Source organism: Pteronotus mesoamericanus, unplaced genomic scaffold (genome assembly GCF_021234165.1).
Source record: "Pteronotus mesoamericanus isolate MK-2021 breed Mesoamerican mustached bat unplaced genomic scaffold, CSHL_Meso_final contig_74, whole genome shotgun sequence".
In the NCBI taxonomy this organism is placed as follows: domain Eukaryota; kingdom Metazoa; phylum Chordata; class Mammalia; order Chiroptera; family Mormoopidae; genus Pteronotus; species Pteronotus mesoamericanus.
This window is the reverse complement of record NW_026555247.1, coordinates 24,359,845-24,374,004: the sequence shown is the minus strand read 5'-3', so window position 1 is coordinate 24,374,004 and position 14,160 is coordinate 24,359,845. Positions and strand designations below refer to the sequence as shown.

At 44.6% G+C, this 14,160-nt stretch overlaps 1 protein-coding gene across 1 annotated transcript in view; it reads right to left on the bottom strand.

Moving 5' to 3' along the window:
• The window catches only part of SLC14A2 (solute carrier family 14 member 2), a 52,861-nt gene extending 40,222 nt beyond the window's left edge, over positions 1–12,639 (bottom strand). The window contains exons 1-5 of the mRNA XM_054583855.1: positions 12,466–12,639; positions 9,247–9,427; positions 8,074–8,263; positions 6,054–6,182; positions 1,830–2,022 (exon numbers count right to left, since the gene is read on the bottom strand). Of these exons, the coding sequence (XP_054439830.1) occupies positions 1,830–2,022; positions 6,054–6,182; positions 8,074–8,263; positions 9,247–9,427; positions 12,466–12,639 (867 nt within the window). The remainder of the gene's footprint in view (positions 1–1,829; positions 2,023–6,053; positions 6,183–8,073; positions 8,264–9,246; positions 9,428–12,465) is intronic.
• Positions 12,640–14,160: the final 1,521 nt, after the last annotated feature.

The window sequence follows — 14,160 nt, the reverse complement described above, 5'->3', positions numbered from 1 at the left end:
TTGGACCATGCCTCATGGGTGTAGCTTTGGGACAGCAGGTTTGTGCCCCAAAAGCCATGTGCCTGATGGCTGGATGGCTGATCATGGACTATTCTATCGAAGTTAGTTTGGTCCCTGCCTCTACCCCAGCCATGTTCCATTGTAGAGGGCAGGCTTTCCCTTAAACGCAGGCTTCTGTGTTTTCTCTTTTCTTGGATTTAGGCCCTAACCCTGCCTCTGATCCTACTGTAGCCCCAGCCCTACACAAAACTTTAAAAAGAAAAAAACTTTAAAAATGGTTGGCCACGGCATTTGCCACTAGGGGCGGGTGGTGGTGGGGGGTTTCTTTTTGGATAGGGTTAGCTTTGCAGTGTGCCTGTCCCTGGAGGACCGGCACTGTCCACCCCGCCCCAGATGGTGGCCTGGGGCTGAATACCCAGCAGCGGAGCCACACTGAGGTTCAAGCACATCTAGATGACAGGCATGGCTGTGGGGAGAGGGCTCAGAAATCACGTCACACAAACAGTATTTGAGGACAAAAGTAGTGTTTTCAAATATTCAAAAGGTGGCCATGGAAACAATATTCTAAATTACTTTAAAAAGGAGAGCTAGAACTAATGCATGGAAAATGAAGGGAGATTTCTGAGGAATGTAAAGAACCCTCCAACCCTGAAAGGCACGGGGTCATGGGGTGCTGCGTTGAGAGCAGAGGGGTTCACTTCGCTGTTATGCTCCCAGCTGAGCATGCAGGGCCTGCTGTGCCCTGAGGGGGTGGTGGTTTGAAGCTTGGGCTCTGCGTCAGGCTGCCTGGATTGGAAGCTCAGGCACTAGCTGCAGGTTAACTTTGCACAAGGTGCCTTCTCTGTGCCTTAGTTTTCTTATCTGTAAAATGGGGATGATGATAATGTTTCTGCTATGGGGTCTTTATGGGGGTTAAATGAGTTACTAAGCTGAGGGCTTAGAATAGCATTTAATGCATAATAAGCTTGCCTTAATGTTAGCTGTTAGCTATCTCAAGGTTTGTTAACAGGGCCAAAATGTCACAGTTCTATATATATTACCTTATGTTAGCTTTCTATTACATCCCTTCATCTATGATGTCTAGAGATGAGTAGAATAAATGAATATGTACATTTGGGATAGTAGGGTACAAAACACAGTTTGTCAATTTTGGCATTATTGACATTTGGGACTAGATAATTCTTTGCTGTGGTGAGGGGGTTGCCCTATGCATGGTAGGATGTTTCACAGCATCCCTGGCCTCTACTCACTAGATGCCAGTAACACCCACACATCCCCAGCCTTGACAATGAAAAAATGTCTGCAGACATTGTCTACTTCACCAGGAGGGCAAAATCACCCCTGCTTAAGAAACATTCATATGGAAGGCGCATGAAAATTCACTTGCCCATTCTATTGATAATATCTTTTAAATCCTAATTTGAAACATTTTTTTTAGTGTCTTGCCCTTTCACCCAACTATCCATTTTATATAATATTTTCCCTTCAATCCCACCATTCTATACTGTCAACTGAACACATATGGACTCTCATTTATTGTCTGTTTTTCTGTGCAGAATGTAAGCTTCACTAAGGCAGGGATGTTGTTGTTCACACGTAGTCCAGTGTCTGACAAAGTGCCTAGCACAGAGTAGGTCTTCAAGAAAGGTTTGTTGAAAGAGCATGTGGAGGTGGCAGTGACCCTTTCCTGTCCTCTTCCACACCAGGCCCACCATGTGAGGGAGAGGTGTGTAGAGAGGCCGAGAGCCTGGTTGATATACAAACCCATGAATGAGCAGGTCTGTGGTGGAAGCAAGGGGGCCCAAATCTTCTGCCATGGGGTAACTTACCAAGGGCACTTCTATCTCTGTCCAGGTGATGTTGGGCACTGAAGACACGGGCTCTATCAGTGTTGTAGGGAAGAAGAGATTGTAGTGGCCTGTGGCTGCCAGGTACAGGGTCACTGCGATGTTGAAGGGCAGCGTAAAGACTGGGAGGTCCCACTTGCTGAAGATAGAATTCAAGGCGCTAGAAAGAATTGGGCTGAAGATGGAAGAAACAAAGGGTTCATCACTGTGATCATTCTTAGGTCTACACCATCTCATCTGTGCTGGCCACCGCGCCATTTACTGCCCTTTTTTCTTGGCACAGTCATTCCTGGCCCCCTTGATTCATTGATTTGCGATTGGGAATAGGGAGTTCAATTTAAGGCTGTACCTTTGAGAAACAAAATGTAAAAGTTATATAACTTGTCTTGAACAGAAAGCTTTTTAAAATAATTTAAATACTTCCTTGTAAGTTAAACCAAGAAAGCTGAACAAAATGTAATTCTTACTTAATATCATATATTACCTTTGGATCATTAAGCTGTGCAATGGCTGCTATGCTGGACTGTGATGATATTTTAGGAGTCTGGCCTTCTAGGAGGAGGTAGCTATGGCACATAGATTACACACAGGATTAGATTCAGTTAAAGTACTTTGAGCTGCTCTGGGAACCACCATGTGAAAATGAAACCTTGAGTTGTTTGTGTTCTTTCTCTTCTTGGCTTCTTCCTTGGGAAGAACATAGATTTTGGAGAAAGAGGGAAGTAGGTGCAAGTTCTAACTGCAGGCTGTGATTAATTAGGTAATTAATCTTCCTTACCTTTAGTTTCCTTAGAAGGGTTCAGACACCCTAGACACCTGACACCCTACTTCTGCACTCTGTGAGCTCAAGACAAAATATGAAATCACATGATCTAGTTGATTGGTCTACTTTTAATTAATGACTATGAATTACAAATGGGCATGTAAGACTGTCTGAAAACCCTATTACACTTTCCTAGCAAATTAACTCTCCAATCCTGAGACAACTATTTCACGCTTCCTTCTTTCTCCTCAAATCTTCACATGTGCTTCCCTTGAGTGTCAGCTAACCATCTTGCTTTACTTCATTCAGAAAACAGAAATGGCAAGATGAGAAATGCTTCATTTCTCCAACCAAAGGATCCACACTCCAACTGCCTTGGGTCCACATACTCTCCTCTCTGCCAATGAAAGTGTTCTTGCCCCTCTATCAGGCTAATTCTTTTCCTGGTGCTTTGGGACCCAATCTGTCTCAAAGACAGATTCTCTCCTCTCTCCCCTTTTTCTCTGAATCAGTCTCATAAATATACAAACATATTCTATCTTTCACCTTTACAAATCCTTCCCATTTAATCTGATGTCTGCTCAGTCATTGCCCCATTTCTCTGCTTCTATTCACAGCAATACTCCTGAAAAGTAGTCTTTATCTTTGCTACCCCCAATATTCCTACTCCCATTCTTTTCTAAACCCACTCTAACCAGAGTTCTCCCCATGCAGTGGAGATGATTCTTGTCCAGTTCACCAATGACATCTATCTTGGCAAATCCATGGTCATTCCCTGCCCTCTTCATTGGACTTTTGGACACACTGACTGGATTGAAACACTTTCTGACTGACTTGCTACAACTGCACATCCTTAGTTTTCTTCTGACTTCTCCAGCTGCTCCTTCTCAATTCTCCATCAGTGGTCCTTCACCTCTCCTGCCAATTTCTAAATATGAGAGGCTCCTATGACTCTTTCTTGGGTTTTTTTTCTTTCTTTCTCTCTTTAAATCTTCTCTCTCTGGGTAATAGCTTTAGTCCCATGGACAAAAATATCTTCTATATGTTTCTGTCTTCCAAATCTTGACCATATCACTAAGTTCTAGATTTGTACATTCAATGACCTACTCAACATCTCTCCTTGGAAGTTTGAAGTTTAATATGTCCAAAGAGAACCGTCCATTTGCATCCTGTCTCCAACCACCAATCTGTTTTTCTTAGTCTTCTCCATCAACCCAGGTGCTCAGGCAAATTATAGGAGTATCTGAGTCATCTCCCACAACCCCCATACTCCACAGCCTCTCAGGAAGTTCTGTTGCCTCTACCTTCCTTAAAATATACCCAAACCCAACCACTCCTCACCACCTTCCTGGACATCACTCTACTCCTAACCACTCTCAGCCCTTATGGCTATGGCAGCCAACTCCTAACTATGCCTCTAGCATTTACTCTTGTCCAGTTAAAATCTGTTGTCCATATGGCAAGCTGAGTGGTTTGTTTAAATTTAAACTATACCTTATCACTCCTCTGCTTAAAACTCTTTAACTGTTTTTCATCACAGTTGTAATGAAAATCCAAAGGTTCACTGGTGCTACAAGGCATAGGGGGTCTGGCCCTCCTCCTCTTCTGCCCTCACCTCCTGCCTTGCCTCCTCCGCTCAGGGCTCCCACCCCACTGGTCCCTTTCTTCAACACATTGCACTTCTCCAGTTGGGATCTGTGACTGTGCTGCTGCTTCTGCCTGCAGCATCCTTCCCCCAGGTCTTCAGATGCCAGGTGCCTCCTTATTTATCATTTAGGACAAATGTCCCCTCTGCAAAGTGGCCTTCCTGACACCCATGTCTGGAATTACTCTCTGTTCCATTTGTCTCATTTTTCATTCCTCAAAATACTTATCATATCTTGAGAAGATCTTTTTAATTAATCAGTTCATGGATTTATTTCTATCTTTGCCAAGAAAAATGTCAGCTCTAGGAGGATGGAAACCTTCTCTTGTTCACAATGATCCCCAACACCTAGAATACTCCCTGCACATAGCAGAACCAAGGCAAATATTTGCTGGACAAACCTGGAAAATGAAACTACTAAGACCTCCCTTGTGGGTTCTATTTCAAGGACTATAGGAGATGAGTGAACAACTACAGTAGTAGCCCAGAGCTCAGCCCGGAGTAGCATGCTCAGTGGTGTTTTATCTTTAAAATTGGGAAGAAAGGGTGGGGTGGGGGCACTGGAGACAAACTACCACCCAGTGCAATGTGTTTGAGGAGCTGTGCTGAGGGGTTCAACCTATGCAGTCATAAACCAAATGTATGCAAATGAAGACAAGTCCTCCTACTCCTTACAGGTGCGGGGTGGCGGTCGGGGTGGGGGTGGAGGGAAAATGAGAGGTGCCTGCAGGAGACATTAAGGAAATCCCCATAGAAATGACTGCTTTAGTTGCTTGTTCTGATAGACTGAGAAGGAGACCCTAAGAAGAAACATAAATTGCCCAGGATGCTTAATGTAGTAATTTATTTGCAAGCACTACTAAAAAGTAATGGAACAGTACTGAAACCAAATTAAACTACTTTTAGTTACTCTAGACTTTGACACCAGGAAAGGAATTTACTTCTTAGGGATGCTAAAAGTCAGTCAGCATGTCTGGGAGGTGAGCACAGGGGTTGGGGACACGGGTTCTGCCTGTGTGTGACAGCGAGCACGCTACAGACACCTTCGGACACTCCAGACCTGCTGCAGATGCAAGTGATCTGAGGCTCATGTGAGTAAAAGACCTAGCACACCCCACACTCGTTGGATATTTCTTCTTAATACTCTTCCTACATTGTTTTTTTTCTTTTTCTTCTGCAAAATGAGGTGATTTCACAGTAAGATCTCAACTGATGCATCTCATTCAGAGTCTATGCTTTAAATATAGACGTTCTGGGCCAGGAAAGCTCTATGCTTCTGTCACAAGCAAGTTTACAGCTTTTGGATCTTGGATTGGCCACAGGATAGATGATGACCATATAGCCTGGAGTTTAATAGCATAGGCTCTGGGTTCAGAATGCCAACCCTGATGCCTTTTACTGAGTGTGCCCTGGGGGCAAGTTACTTAAGGTCTGAATGCCTCAGTCTTTCCTTCTGTCAATTAGGGCAATAATAGCTCTACTTTGCTTAGGACTGTGCATGTAGGAAATACTCAGTAAATGTTAGCTTTTCCTTATGAAGCCTGTCATGCAAGGGAGACTATGAGCACAGAACCAAACATGTGGTGCTTTGTTGCTCTAGGGTCCCTGTCATTTCAAATTAAAAAATGATCCTCTTGGCTTGCAGTTGAACTCATGGACTTTCACAGTGCCTTTCAGGACAAACCAGTCTGACTCTGAAGACACTGGGCCCTACGATGGTGCATGTCCCCATCCAGTATAAGACACAACCATCTTGGGGCTTTGTGGGTCTGTGAGCGGAGAGAATGAGGTATCTCACCAGGCCATGGCGGTGAAGGTCACAGGAAACAGAAGCCACCAGTAATAGTCAAACTTCTTGGAGAACACGGCCATCAGCAGTCCAACCAGCATCCCATTGTACCCGTGGAGTCCGGAGGCGATAGCGGACCTGGAGTAAAACAGAGTTACTCTGCATTCAAATTTCATGGTCCCTCTCTCCTGTTACTCATAGAAGAAAGTCAAGTTTATTCGATGAATGTAGCGCAATCACATAGCTGCCAGTACATTTTCAGATACACATATATATATACATACACATGACTTGATCACCTTTGCTGATCTAGAATTAAATTAGGTACTTTTATCTTCTCTGTGTCTAAATTCTCCTTCTCAGGGGAGGCTCAGATTGCTACATATAGTGGGAAATCTAAAAGAAATCTGAGGTGTGACACCAGGGAGGTGTGTGTAAGAGAGAGAGGTGGTTGGGAGTGGAGGCCAGGATTGTGTGGGGCAGCTGCAGATCGGGGCACTGGAAAGAGAAGGGGGCAGGCGGCAGGGAAGACCACTGCTCTTCAGAATCTCCCTGGGACTAGAGTAACTATCTAAGGAGAAGAAACCTGTGTTTTGGGAACAATCATTATTTTTAATTGTGCTTGCATTTTCATTACACTTTCCCTTTTGTGTTCAGTGTTAGAATTTAGTTCTTTTTTTTTTTTTTAAGTACCAGCTGCTTAAGGCAAACCAAGCAGAAATGGTTGGCCCCCCTGGTGGGGGGCCCTGCAGCTGCAGTGGCTTCATGTAGCTGGGGTAATGGGGATAAGGGAACCCAGGGGAGATAAAATTTGGGGGACCCCTAATGGCTGCCTTCGCAGCTGCCCTTCCCTGTGGAGAGTGCTATCCTAGAACTCTTCTTTACCAAAACTTTGGTAGCTCCTGGGTTTGGTTGTCAAAAGGAAACCCATTATCTTACATCCTTGCTCTGACCATCAAAAATATAAAATTAGGTTCAACCCCAAGGCCAAAAGGATCTTCAATGGGATCATGTTTCATCAGGACACTGCAGCATCAGTGTTGCTGACCTTGAGTTATCATCTTTAAATACAGTGTCTGGACTAGTGGGAGTGTGGTCTTGTAGGTGGGATACTTGGTGTGGTGGTGGTGGAGGGGGCTGGTGCAGGTTCTGATCAGGATATGAGGTTGTGTCAGTGGTTCGTCACAGACGGTGGTGAAATCGTGGTTCTTTGGAAGGACCTGTGTGTAGGGTGCCTAGGGTTATGCACGTGTGGTGTAGAACATGGTACTAACGTATTTTATCAACAATGAAACTCAAATGTTTTCTAGGCACTGGACTAGAATATGGAACACTTGAGCTGGGCTTTCTTAAGTGAGACTTGTTAAGTCTCATCTTAAACATGCTTAGAACACAGCCAGGGAGAGGACTCAGAAAGTGACTGGAGAACTATCCAGTATAGTAATGGGTTATATTCTGTGATTGTTCAGAGAAAAAGGAACGGTCAGAGTGCACTGGGGTAACCAGGGGAAGCTCCCTGGAGGAGGAGAGATTGAGGGAATAGTAGGATTAGATAGGCAGAAGCAAAAGTACTCAACTGGGAATGAGAGCGAAGTTGAGTGGTAGGTAGGGTGGGTCCATCAGAGAAGGCTTTGGAAGACAAATTAAAGGGTTGGATTTTTATCTGATACATATTTGTCTTAAATTTGCCTTTTCTGAACTCTCCATTACATGCTGTCTTATATTATTCTGAGACATTTCTTGCCTGTTAGTCTTATCTCTCTGAACTAGACTGCGAGCTCCAAGGGGGAGGAAATGCTTAAGTGTTCTTCTGCACCTACCTCAGAGGGAGTGTTTCCAGAAGGCTCTGCAGTCCAGTGGAGCCTGGCACTGTCATTTGCTGTGAGCATAGGAGCAGTTTAAGTCTGTAAGGATCTCCACTGACCTGTTCAAAGCTGACACTCAGGAGACCTTGGCCTGGTTGATAGGAAGTAATCACCTCTCCACCTGCCTGCCTCAAGACCCAAGACCAACGTAGAATGGGACTCACCTGTCCTGGCTCAAGGCGAGGGCAGTTAAGGTTGAGACCACTGCCCCCAGACCCCCAGAAATTGTCCACCAGGGATTCTGGATCAGGAGCCCAATGAAGATGATGAACCCACTGAGAGGGTTGTTGACGAACATCACCTGAGCAGCCCCCCTCAGGACCCAGTCTGTGAACTGGAGGGCCAGCGGCTTATCTGAAAGAGACAGGCAGAGCCATCAGCGGGTCCAGCCGGTGTTTCCCTGCTGGACCCCTGGTTGGTGTGGCATCCAAGACAGACAGGGATGCACAAGCCAGGACATTTCCCCTCACTGAGCCTGGCACCCAGCCCATCTCTGAGAGGCCCGGCAATCAGTCTGGGGCGGGTGTTAGTTTTTGCTGTACTGACTGAGGCACCATGCTGAGACCAATTTAACGCCACCGTTGTAGCCATTGGCTCAGCTGGCAAGGAAGCCTCCCGAGCATTCTAAGGGAAACTCATTGATCTAAGAGAAGAGGTGGAGAGGGGAGGGCACTCTTTATTTGTAGTGCTCTATGACTCAATTAAGGGCTGGTAACTGAGCAACAAAGTAGTCTGGAAAAAGGAAGCTGGGAAAGAAATGATTTTAGCCCAGTTGTGAAAATCAGTGTGGAGTCAGGACCTGGAGGAAGCCAAGTCCAGAAGAGGGGACATGCATCCTGCCTCTTTCTCTGGTTTGGTTTCCAGGACAGCCTGTCCAGGTGGGGGCAGGGAGGTGAGGAGTGTTTGTTGGAACATTCAGTTTAGGGAAATGAGGAGAAGGAAGGTGTTACAGGGAAAGAACCCTGGACATGGGAGAGGGTGAGGCCAATACTTTCTTGGCACATACTACATGGCTAGGAAAAATGAGAGAATGACCAATCAGCTCATTTGGGAAATGGCTTATATGTAGCTAAATGGTTATCCTATAGCTATTCCATTATTCCATGAAGGAGTGAAGAATTTTCAAAGAACTAAAATTTGTGAAATGCATTGAATTCTGAAACCTTAGGGATCCAAGTCAGTAGGGTATGTTATGCCCTCCTGGAATCAACTCAGGGCTGAAGCACCCACCGCTGTGGGGGAGTGGGGGAGTGGGGGAGTGGCTTCCTAGGTCCAAGCCAGAGGGAGGGCTGTCTCTCCAGCTTGGCCAGCTGCTTCTTCCCTGGGCAATTGCTTACCTTTCAGCCAGCTCCGGCACTCCTTCATTTCGCCCGTGAGGTAGCCCACTGCTTGGAAGAGGCTGATGCCCCTGCTTCCTGCAGAGCCCCGGGGGACGGCTCTGCTTTCTCTCCTTTTACTTCTTTCATGGGGCTTTTCAATTTTCACGATGTGGCTTTCTTCATTGGATGACCTGAGATCCTTTCAGGAGAAGCCATGACAAAATATCAGATAATATAGTTTTGAGAGAGCGGGGGCATTTGGGGGTAAAAAAGGTAGTCATGTTTGTTTGTTTTTCTTGATATAAAGGATCATAAGACAAATATGCACTGTCTAATGCTGCCCAGAGTACCCTGCACAGGCCTGCTGTTCCCGGGATTATTATGCTTTCTTCATAGCAGGGTTTCTTAACCCTTTGTGCCACAGATCCCTTTTGGCAGCTTTATAAGCCTATGAACTTCTTTACAGAATGTAATGTTTGTAAATAAAGTAAGTAGGATTACAAAGAAAATGAATTACATTGAAATACAATTATCATAATATTTAAAAAAACCTGTGATGCATGTATAGGTGTGACAGATCCAATATCTGCTATAATTTCAAAATAGTGAAGAGTGAATATCTGGGGCATCTTCAACTCCAGGTCAGGACAGCTCTGCAGAGCCATCCCAGCCCCAGAACTCACCACAGGAGCAGCTGGGCCTTTACTGCGACTGCATCGCAGCCCAAGTTCTTCTGTCTAACCCTGCTGCCTCATTTCTCTGCAAACACTGACCCTGGTGACATACCCATGCAGACTTCTCTTTTTTTAGAAAGGATTTTATTTATTTCTTTTTAGAGAAAGGGGAAGGGATGGATAAAGAGAGAGAGAGAGACAAACACTGATGTGTGAGAGAAACATTAGTCGATTGCCTCTCAGACACACCTCAAGCAGAGAGCAGGTCCACAGCCCGGGCGTGTGCCCTGACTGGGTATTGAACCAGTGACCTTTCCCTTTGCCGGATGGTGATCAACTAACTGAGCCATGCAGGTAAGGGCCCCTGTAAACTTCTTACATTCAAATCTCTGGGTCAGCTTCTTGGAGAACCCAGTCTGACAATGACAAAAATCTTGGATGTTCGAATAGGACGGTTCATATCCTATATTCATAATTGAAATAAATACTAAAGTTTGTTGGAGGTTAATAAATATAAAGATAAATTAATTTCCCCATCCAAGTTCATACCCCCTCAATTCTGTCTGAGGACCTCTTGGCTAGGGTTCCTTATTCTAAAGCTACACTGTCCAGTATAGTAGCCAATAGGTCATATGGCTATTGAGCACTTGAACTGTGGCTAGTCTAAACTGAGATGTGCTTCAACTGAATTTAAAGGATAGTATAAAAACATAATGTGCAAATTGTCTCAGTGATAATTTATATTGATTATATTGAATATATTGGAATAATAATATATATTCATATATTAGGATAAACAAAATTTATTAAAATTAATTTTACTTGCTTCTTTTTACTTTTTAAAAATGTGGTTAATGGAAATTTAAACTTACATATGTGGCTCACATTATATTTCAATTGTACATTGATGGTCTATAGATTTCTCCAACCTCTTACCTGCATCAAAACTTAAATGCCTTGAAGATACCAGTAAAAATAATCTCCAAACATTCTCTCCACCATGAAGACTGAGAACACTGGAAAAAATTGTGCCTGAGGCACTGGATAACAGCTGAGGGAAGCAATGAGCTTGTCAATAAGCTTAATGGGATCACCTGGGGAATGGGATATCCAAAACAGGTTTCAAAAAGCTTGCACATTTTGCCCTGGCTGGGGTGGCTCAGTGGACTGAATGCCGGCCTGCGAACCAAAGGGTCACTGGTTCAATTCCCCGCTGGGGCACATGCCTGGGTTGCAGGCCATGTCCCTAGTAGGGGGCACGCAAGAGGCAATTACACATTGATATTTCTTGCCCTCTCTTCTCCCTCCCTTCCCCTCTCTCTAAAAATAAATAAATAAAATATTTAAAAAAAATCTTGGACACTTTTCTGTGAATCTAGGAAACCTCATGCATACGTAGGGCTGGCACATGTCTGGGACAGTGTGCATGCTCAATGGGGAACTGAGAAGTCCCTAAACTCTCACCTGGCTGAGTATAAGTCTTAATCAAGCAGAAAGTGAAGGCTAAGGTAGGCTTGAAAACCTTCTGGATGAGTATTGAAGATATGCCCTAACATGTACGCAGATCCCTTAGAAAATGTCTGTCCAGCCATTAGCTGGCCAACAGGCCAACTGAGCAGAGAGATCAGTGACAAAAAAATATAAGCTTTCCAGAATTAGTTCAGAAAATCCCTTAGACAAACAAGCTAGCAATTGGCTTGTATTTAAATTTCCTGATTCTTCTGACTGCACCAATCTGATGTTGAGCTCCTCTACAAAATATCTTATTTCTGTTACACTTCTTCACTTCAGAATTTCTACTTGTTTCTTTTTTCACAATTTCCTCTTTATTGAGATGCTCTATTTTGTGAGATATTGTGGTCATACATCTCGTACTTTCCTTTAGCTCTTTAGATGTATTTTTTTTGTTGTTCTTTGATTGTACTAAAGGTGATTTGGAGTCTTTTTTCTAGTAAGTGCAATGTCTGAGCTTCCTCAAGGACGGTTTCTATTGACTTCTTTATTTCCTGTTTCACACTTTCTTGTTTCTCGACATGTCTCATAATTGTTTGTTGAAAACTGGATGTTTTAAATAAGGTAGTGTGGCAACTCTGGGAATCAGGTTCTCCCCTCTCCCCAGGGTTTGCTGTTGCTGGCTAGTATTTCCCTCCACTGCATCAGTAGCTAGAGCCAGGCTACCTCTGCACTACTGTGTTCAAGGAGTGCTAAAAGGCTGGTGTTTGAATGGAGGCTTTCCTTTTGGGGACAATAGGTAAGTCAAATGGGCAGGGCTAAGGATCAAGATTTTGGAGACTGGTTGGAAGACTGGTGTGTAAAAGTATGCACTTCTTACTTGTCCTTAAAATCATATTGCATACAAGCCACATTTCTAATTTAGGCCAAGTAGGACAAATTACGGGTGTGACCACGTATTGATTTGGGGCAGAAACTCCCTGAACAGTGTTCCCTCTGTGGCATTATGTAACACATGCATCGGGTAGTTGGGAAAGCAGCATCTTTCACTATGCTTCTCCCCCACATCCCCATCCCACCTGGGAAACACCCTGCAAGGGACATTCCTCACCTTTTCTTCAGGCATTTCCAGGAGGGGCAGGGCTGGGTGTGTATCCTGGGGGCTGGAGGGCCAGCTAGGGCTGGTTAACCCTGACTCGTAGAGTTTGTATCTGCTGGAAAGAGGCTCTGCCAGAAGAGGGCTGCTGTGAGTATCAGACATCTCCTTCCGGGTCCGGCCACTCATTGGTCATGCAGCTGGTGAGAAAAAGGGAAAGAGCGAGTGTCAGAATGGGGCCCACTTGGCTTGGCTGAGGCTGCATAGAGACCTTAGGAGGCATAAGGTCTGACCTGACACACAGGAGACCTACTGTTTCAGTAGCTTGTGCTACCAGAGAGGCCTGGAGCCATTCTCCCACCCATGTGGCCTTTACCTTTCAAATTACCCCCGTTCTTCCAAGTCTAGAAGAAAGTCCATTTCCATTGTGAAGATTTCCTTGACCACCCAGTTAGGATACATGTCTCTCCTTTTTTCTGATATCTAGAATATTTTTTCCTCTACCTTTTATATTGGTTATTGTACTATCTTATTGTGGTAGCTAGCTGTACATGTATTTTCCCTTGATACATACACACAGATCTGGCTCTTCCATTTGAGTGGGGATCAAAGAGGAATTTGTTTTATTAATTGCTATGGAAACTATATTGTTTACAGTTGACCTGCAGTCTCCCTTCTCTCCCCTCCGTCCTCAGTGTTCTTTCCAGCCCCTTCCCCCACTTCCTTCCCTAGAAACAGTAAGAAGCTCTGGTATAATCTATTTGATGCTATGTGCACCAGGCTGGACATCCTTCCCCCTCTGTGTGGGAGCACTAGTGCCAGGGTTTATGCCATGACCTGGTTTTGGAACAATGTCTACCCAAGGTCCTCAGTTTCCCAATGTATGCTGGTTGTCCCAGGTAGTACTCTACTTCTCCCCTTTGCATTCAGTAATCTTAACTGGTCTTCTTTGGCCTCCTCCAGTTCAGTTATGTCTTCATTTACTTTATAGTTTCTTTGAGAGGTGATTTTGAACCTCCTCAGTATGATCTAGATTTTTCCCATTGCTCCATGCTTCCTCCCCTGAGTTGCAGGATGGTGTATCTTATGACAGTGATTGAAGATCCCTGGCATGGGGGCTAGCATCCCTTGCACTTACCATTGCAGACATTGCTAAAAGATTGCAGAGTTCTTTTCCAAAAGGGATGAAGTCCCTCTCTCTCTACCTGCATTAGCATCATTTCCCTGGGCTATTTCCTCTTCAGCTCCCAATGAGAGTAATTCTTTTTCTTCACTGTTGCTTCCAGATCACTATATACCTTGCTTGTACAGAAACCTCTGCTATTTGAAGCTTATACCCCCCCTGTAAGTGCTCCCTGCTGTGTTACCGACTTTCTGCTCACTTTTCTAATTCTATGAAGACTTTAGAGGATCCTAACAGTTTTCTTCAATATCCAGGCATTGACAATGACCTCACTGACACGAAGTCATTATTTATTCTCTGACTTTGCAGATCCTCCTCTTCCTCAGCTCCAGTGACTTGCTTTTCCTCGTCCTTTCAGCCACTGATTTCCATAATCACCACATGGACTTGACATCATACAAGCTGTGAAATCTCAAAAGCCTGACTCTCTCCCCTGGCCTCCACCTCCTGGAGCTCCAGCTCACCTGGTCAAGTGTGCCCCCTGATACAGTTTTTTCCCCCGCCTGGAGACACTCCACCCCTTACCT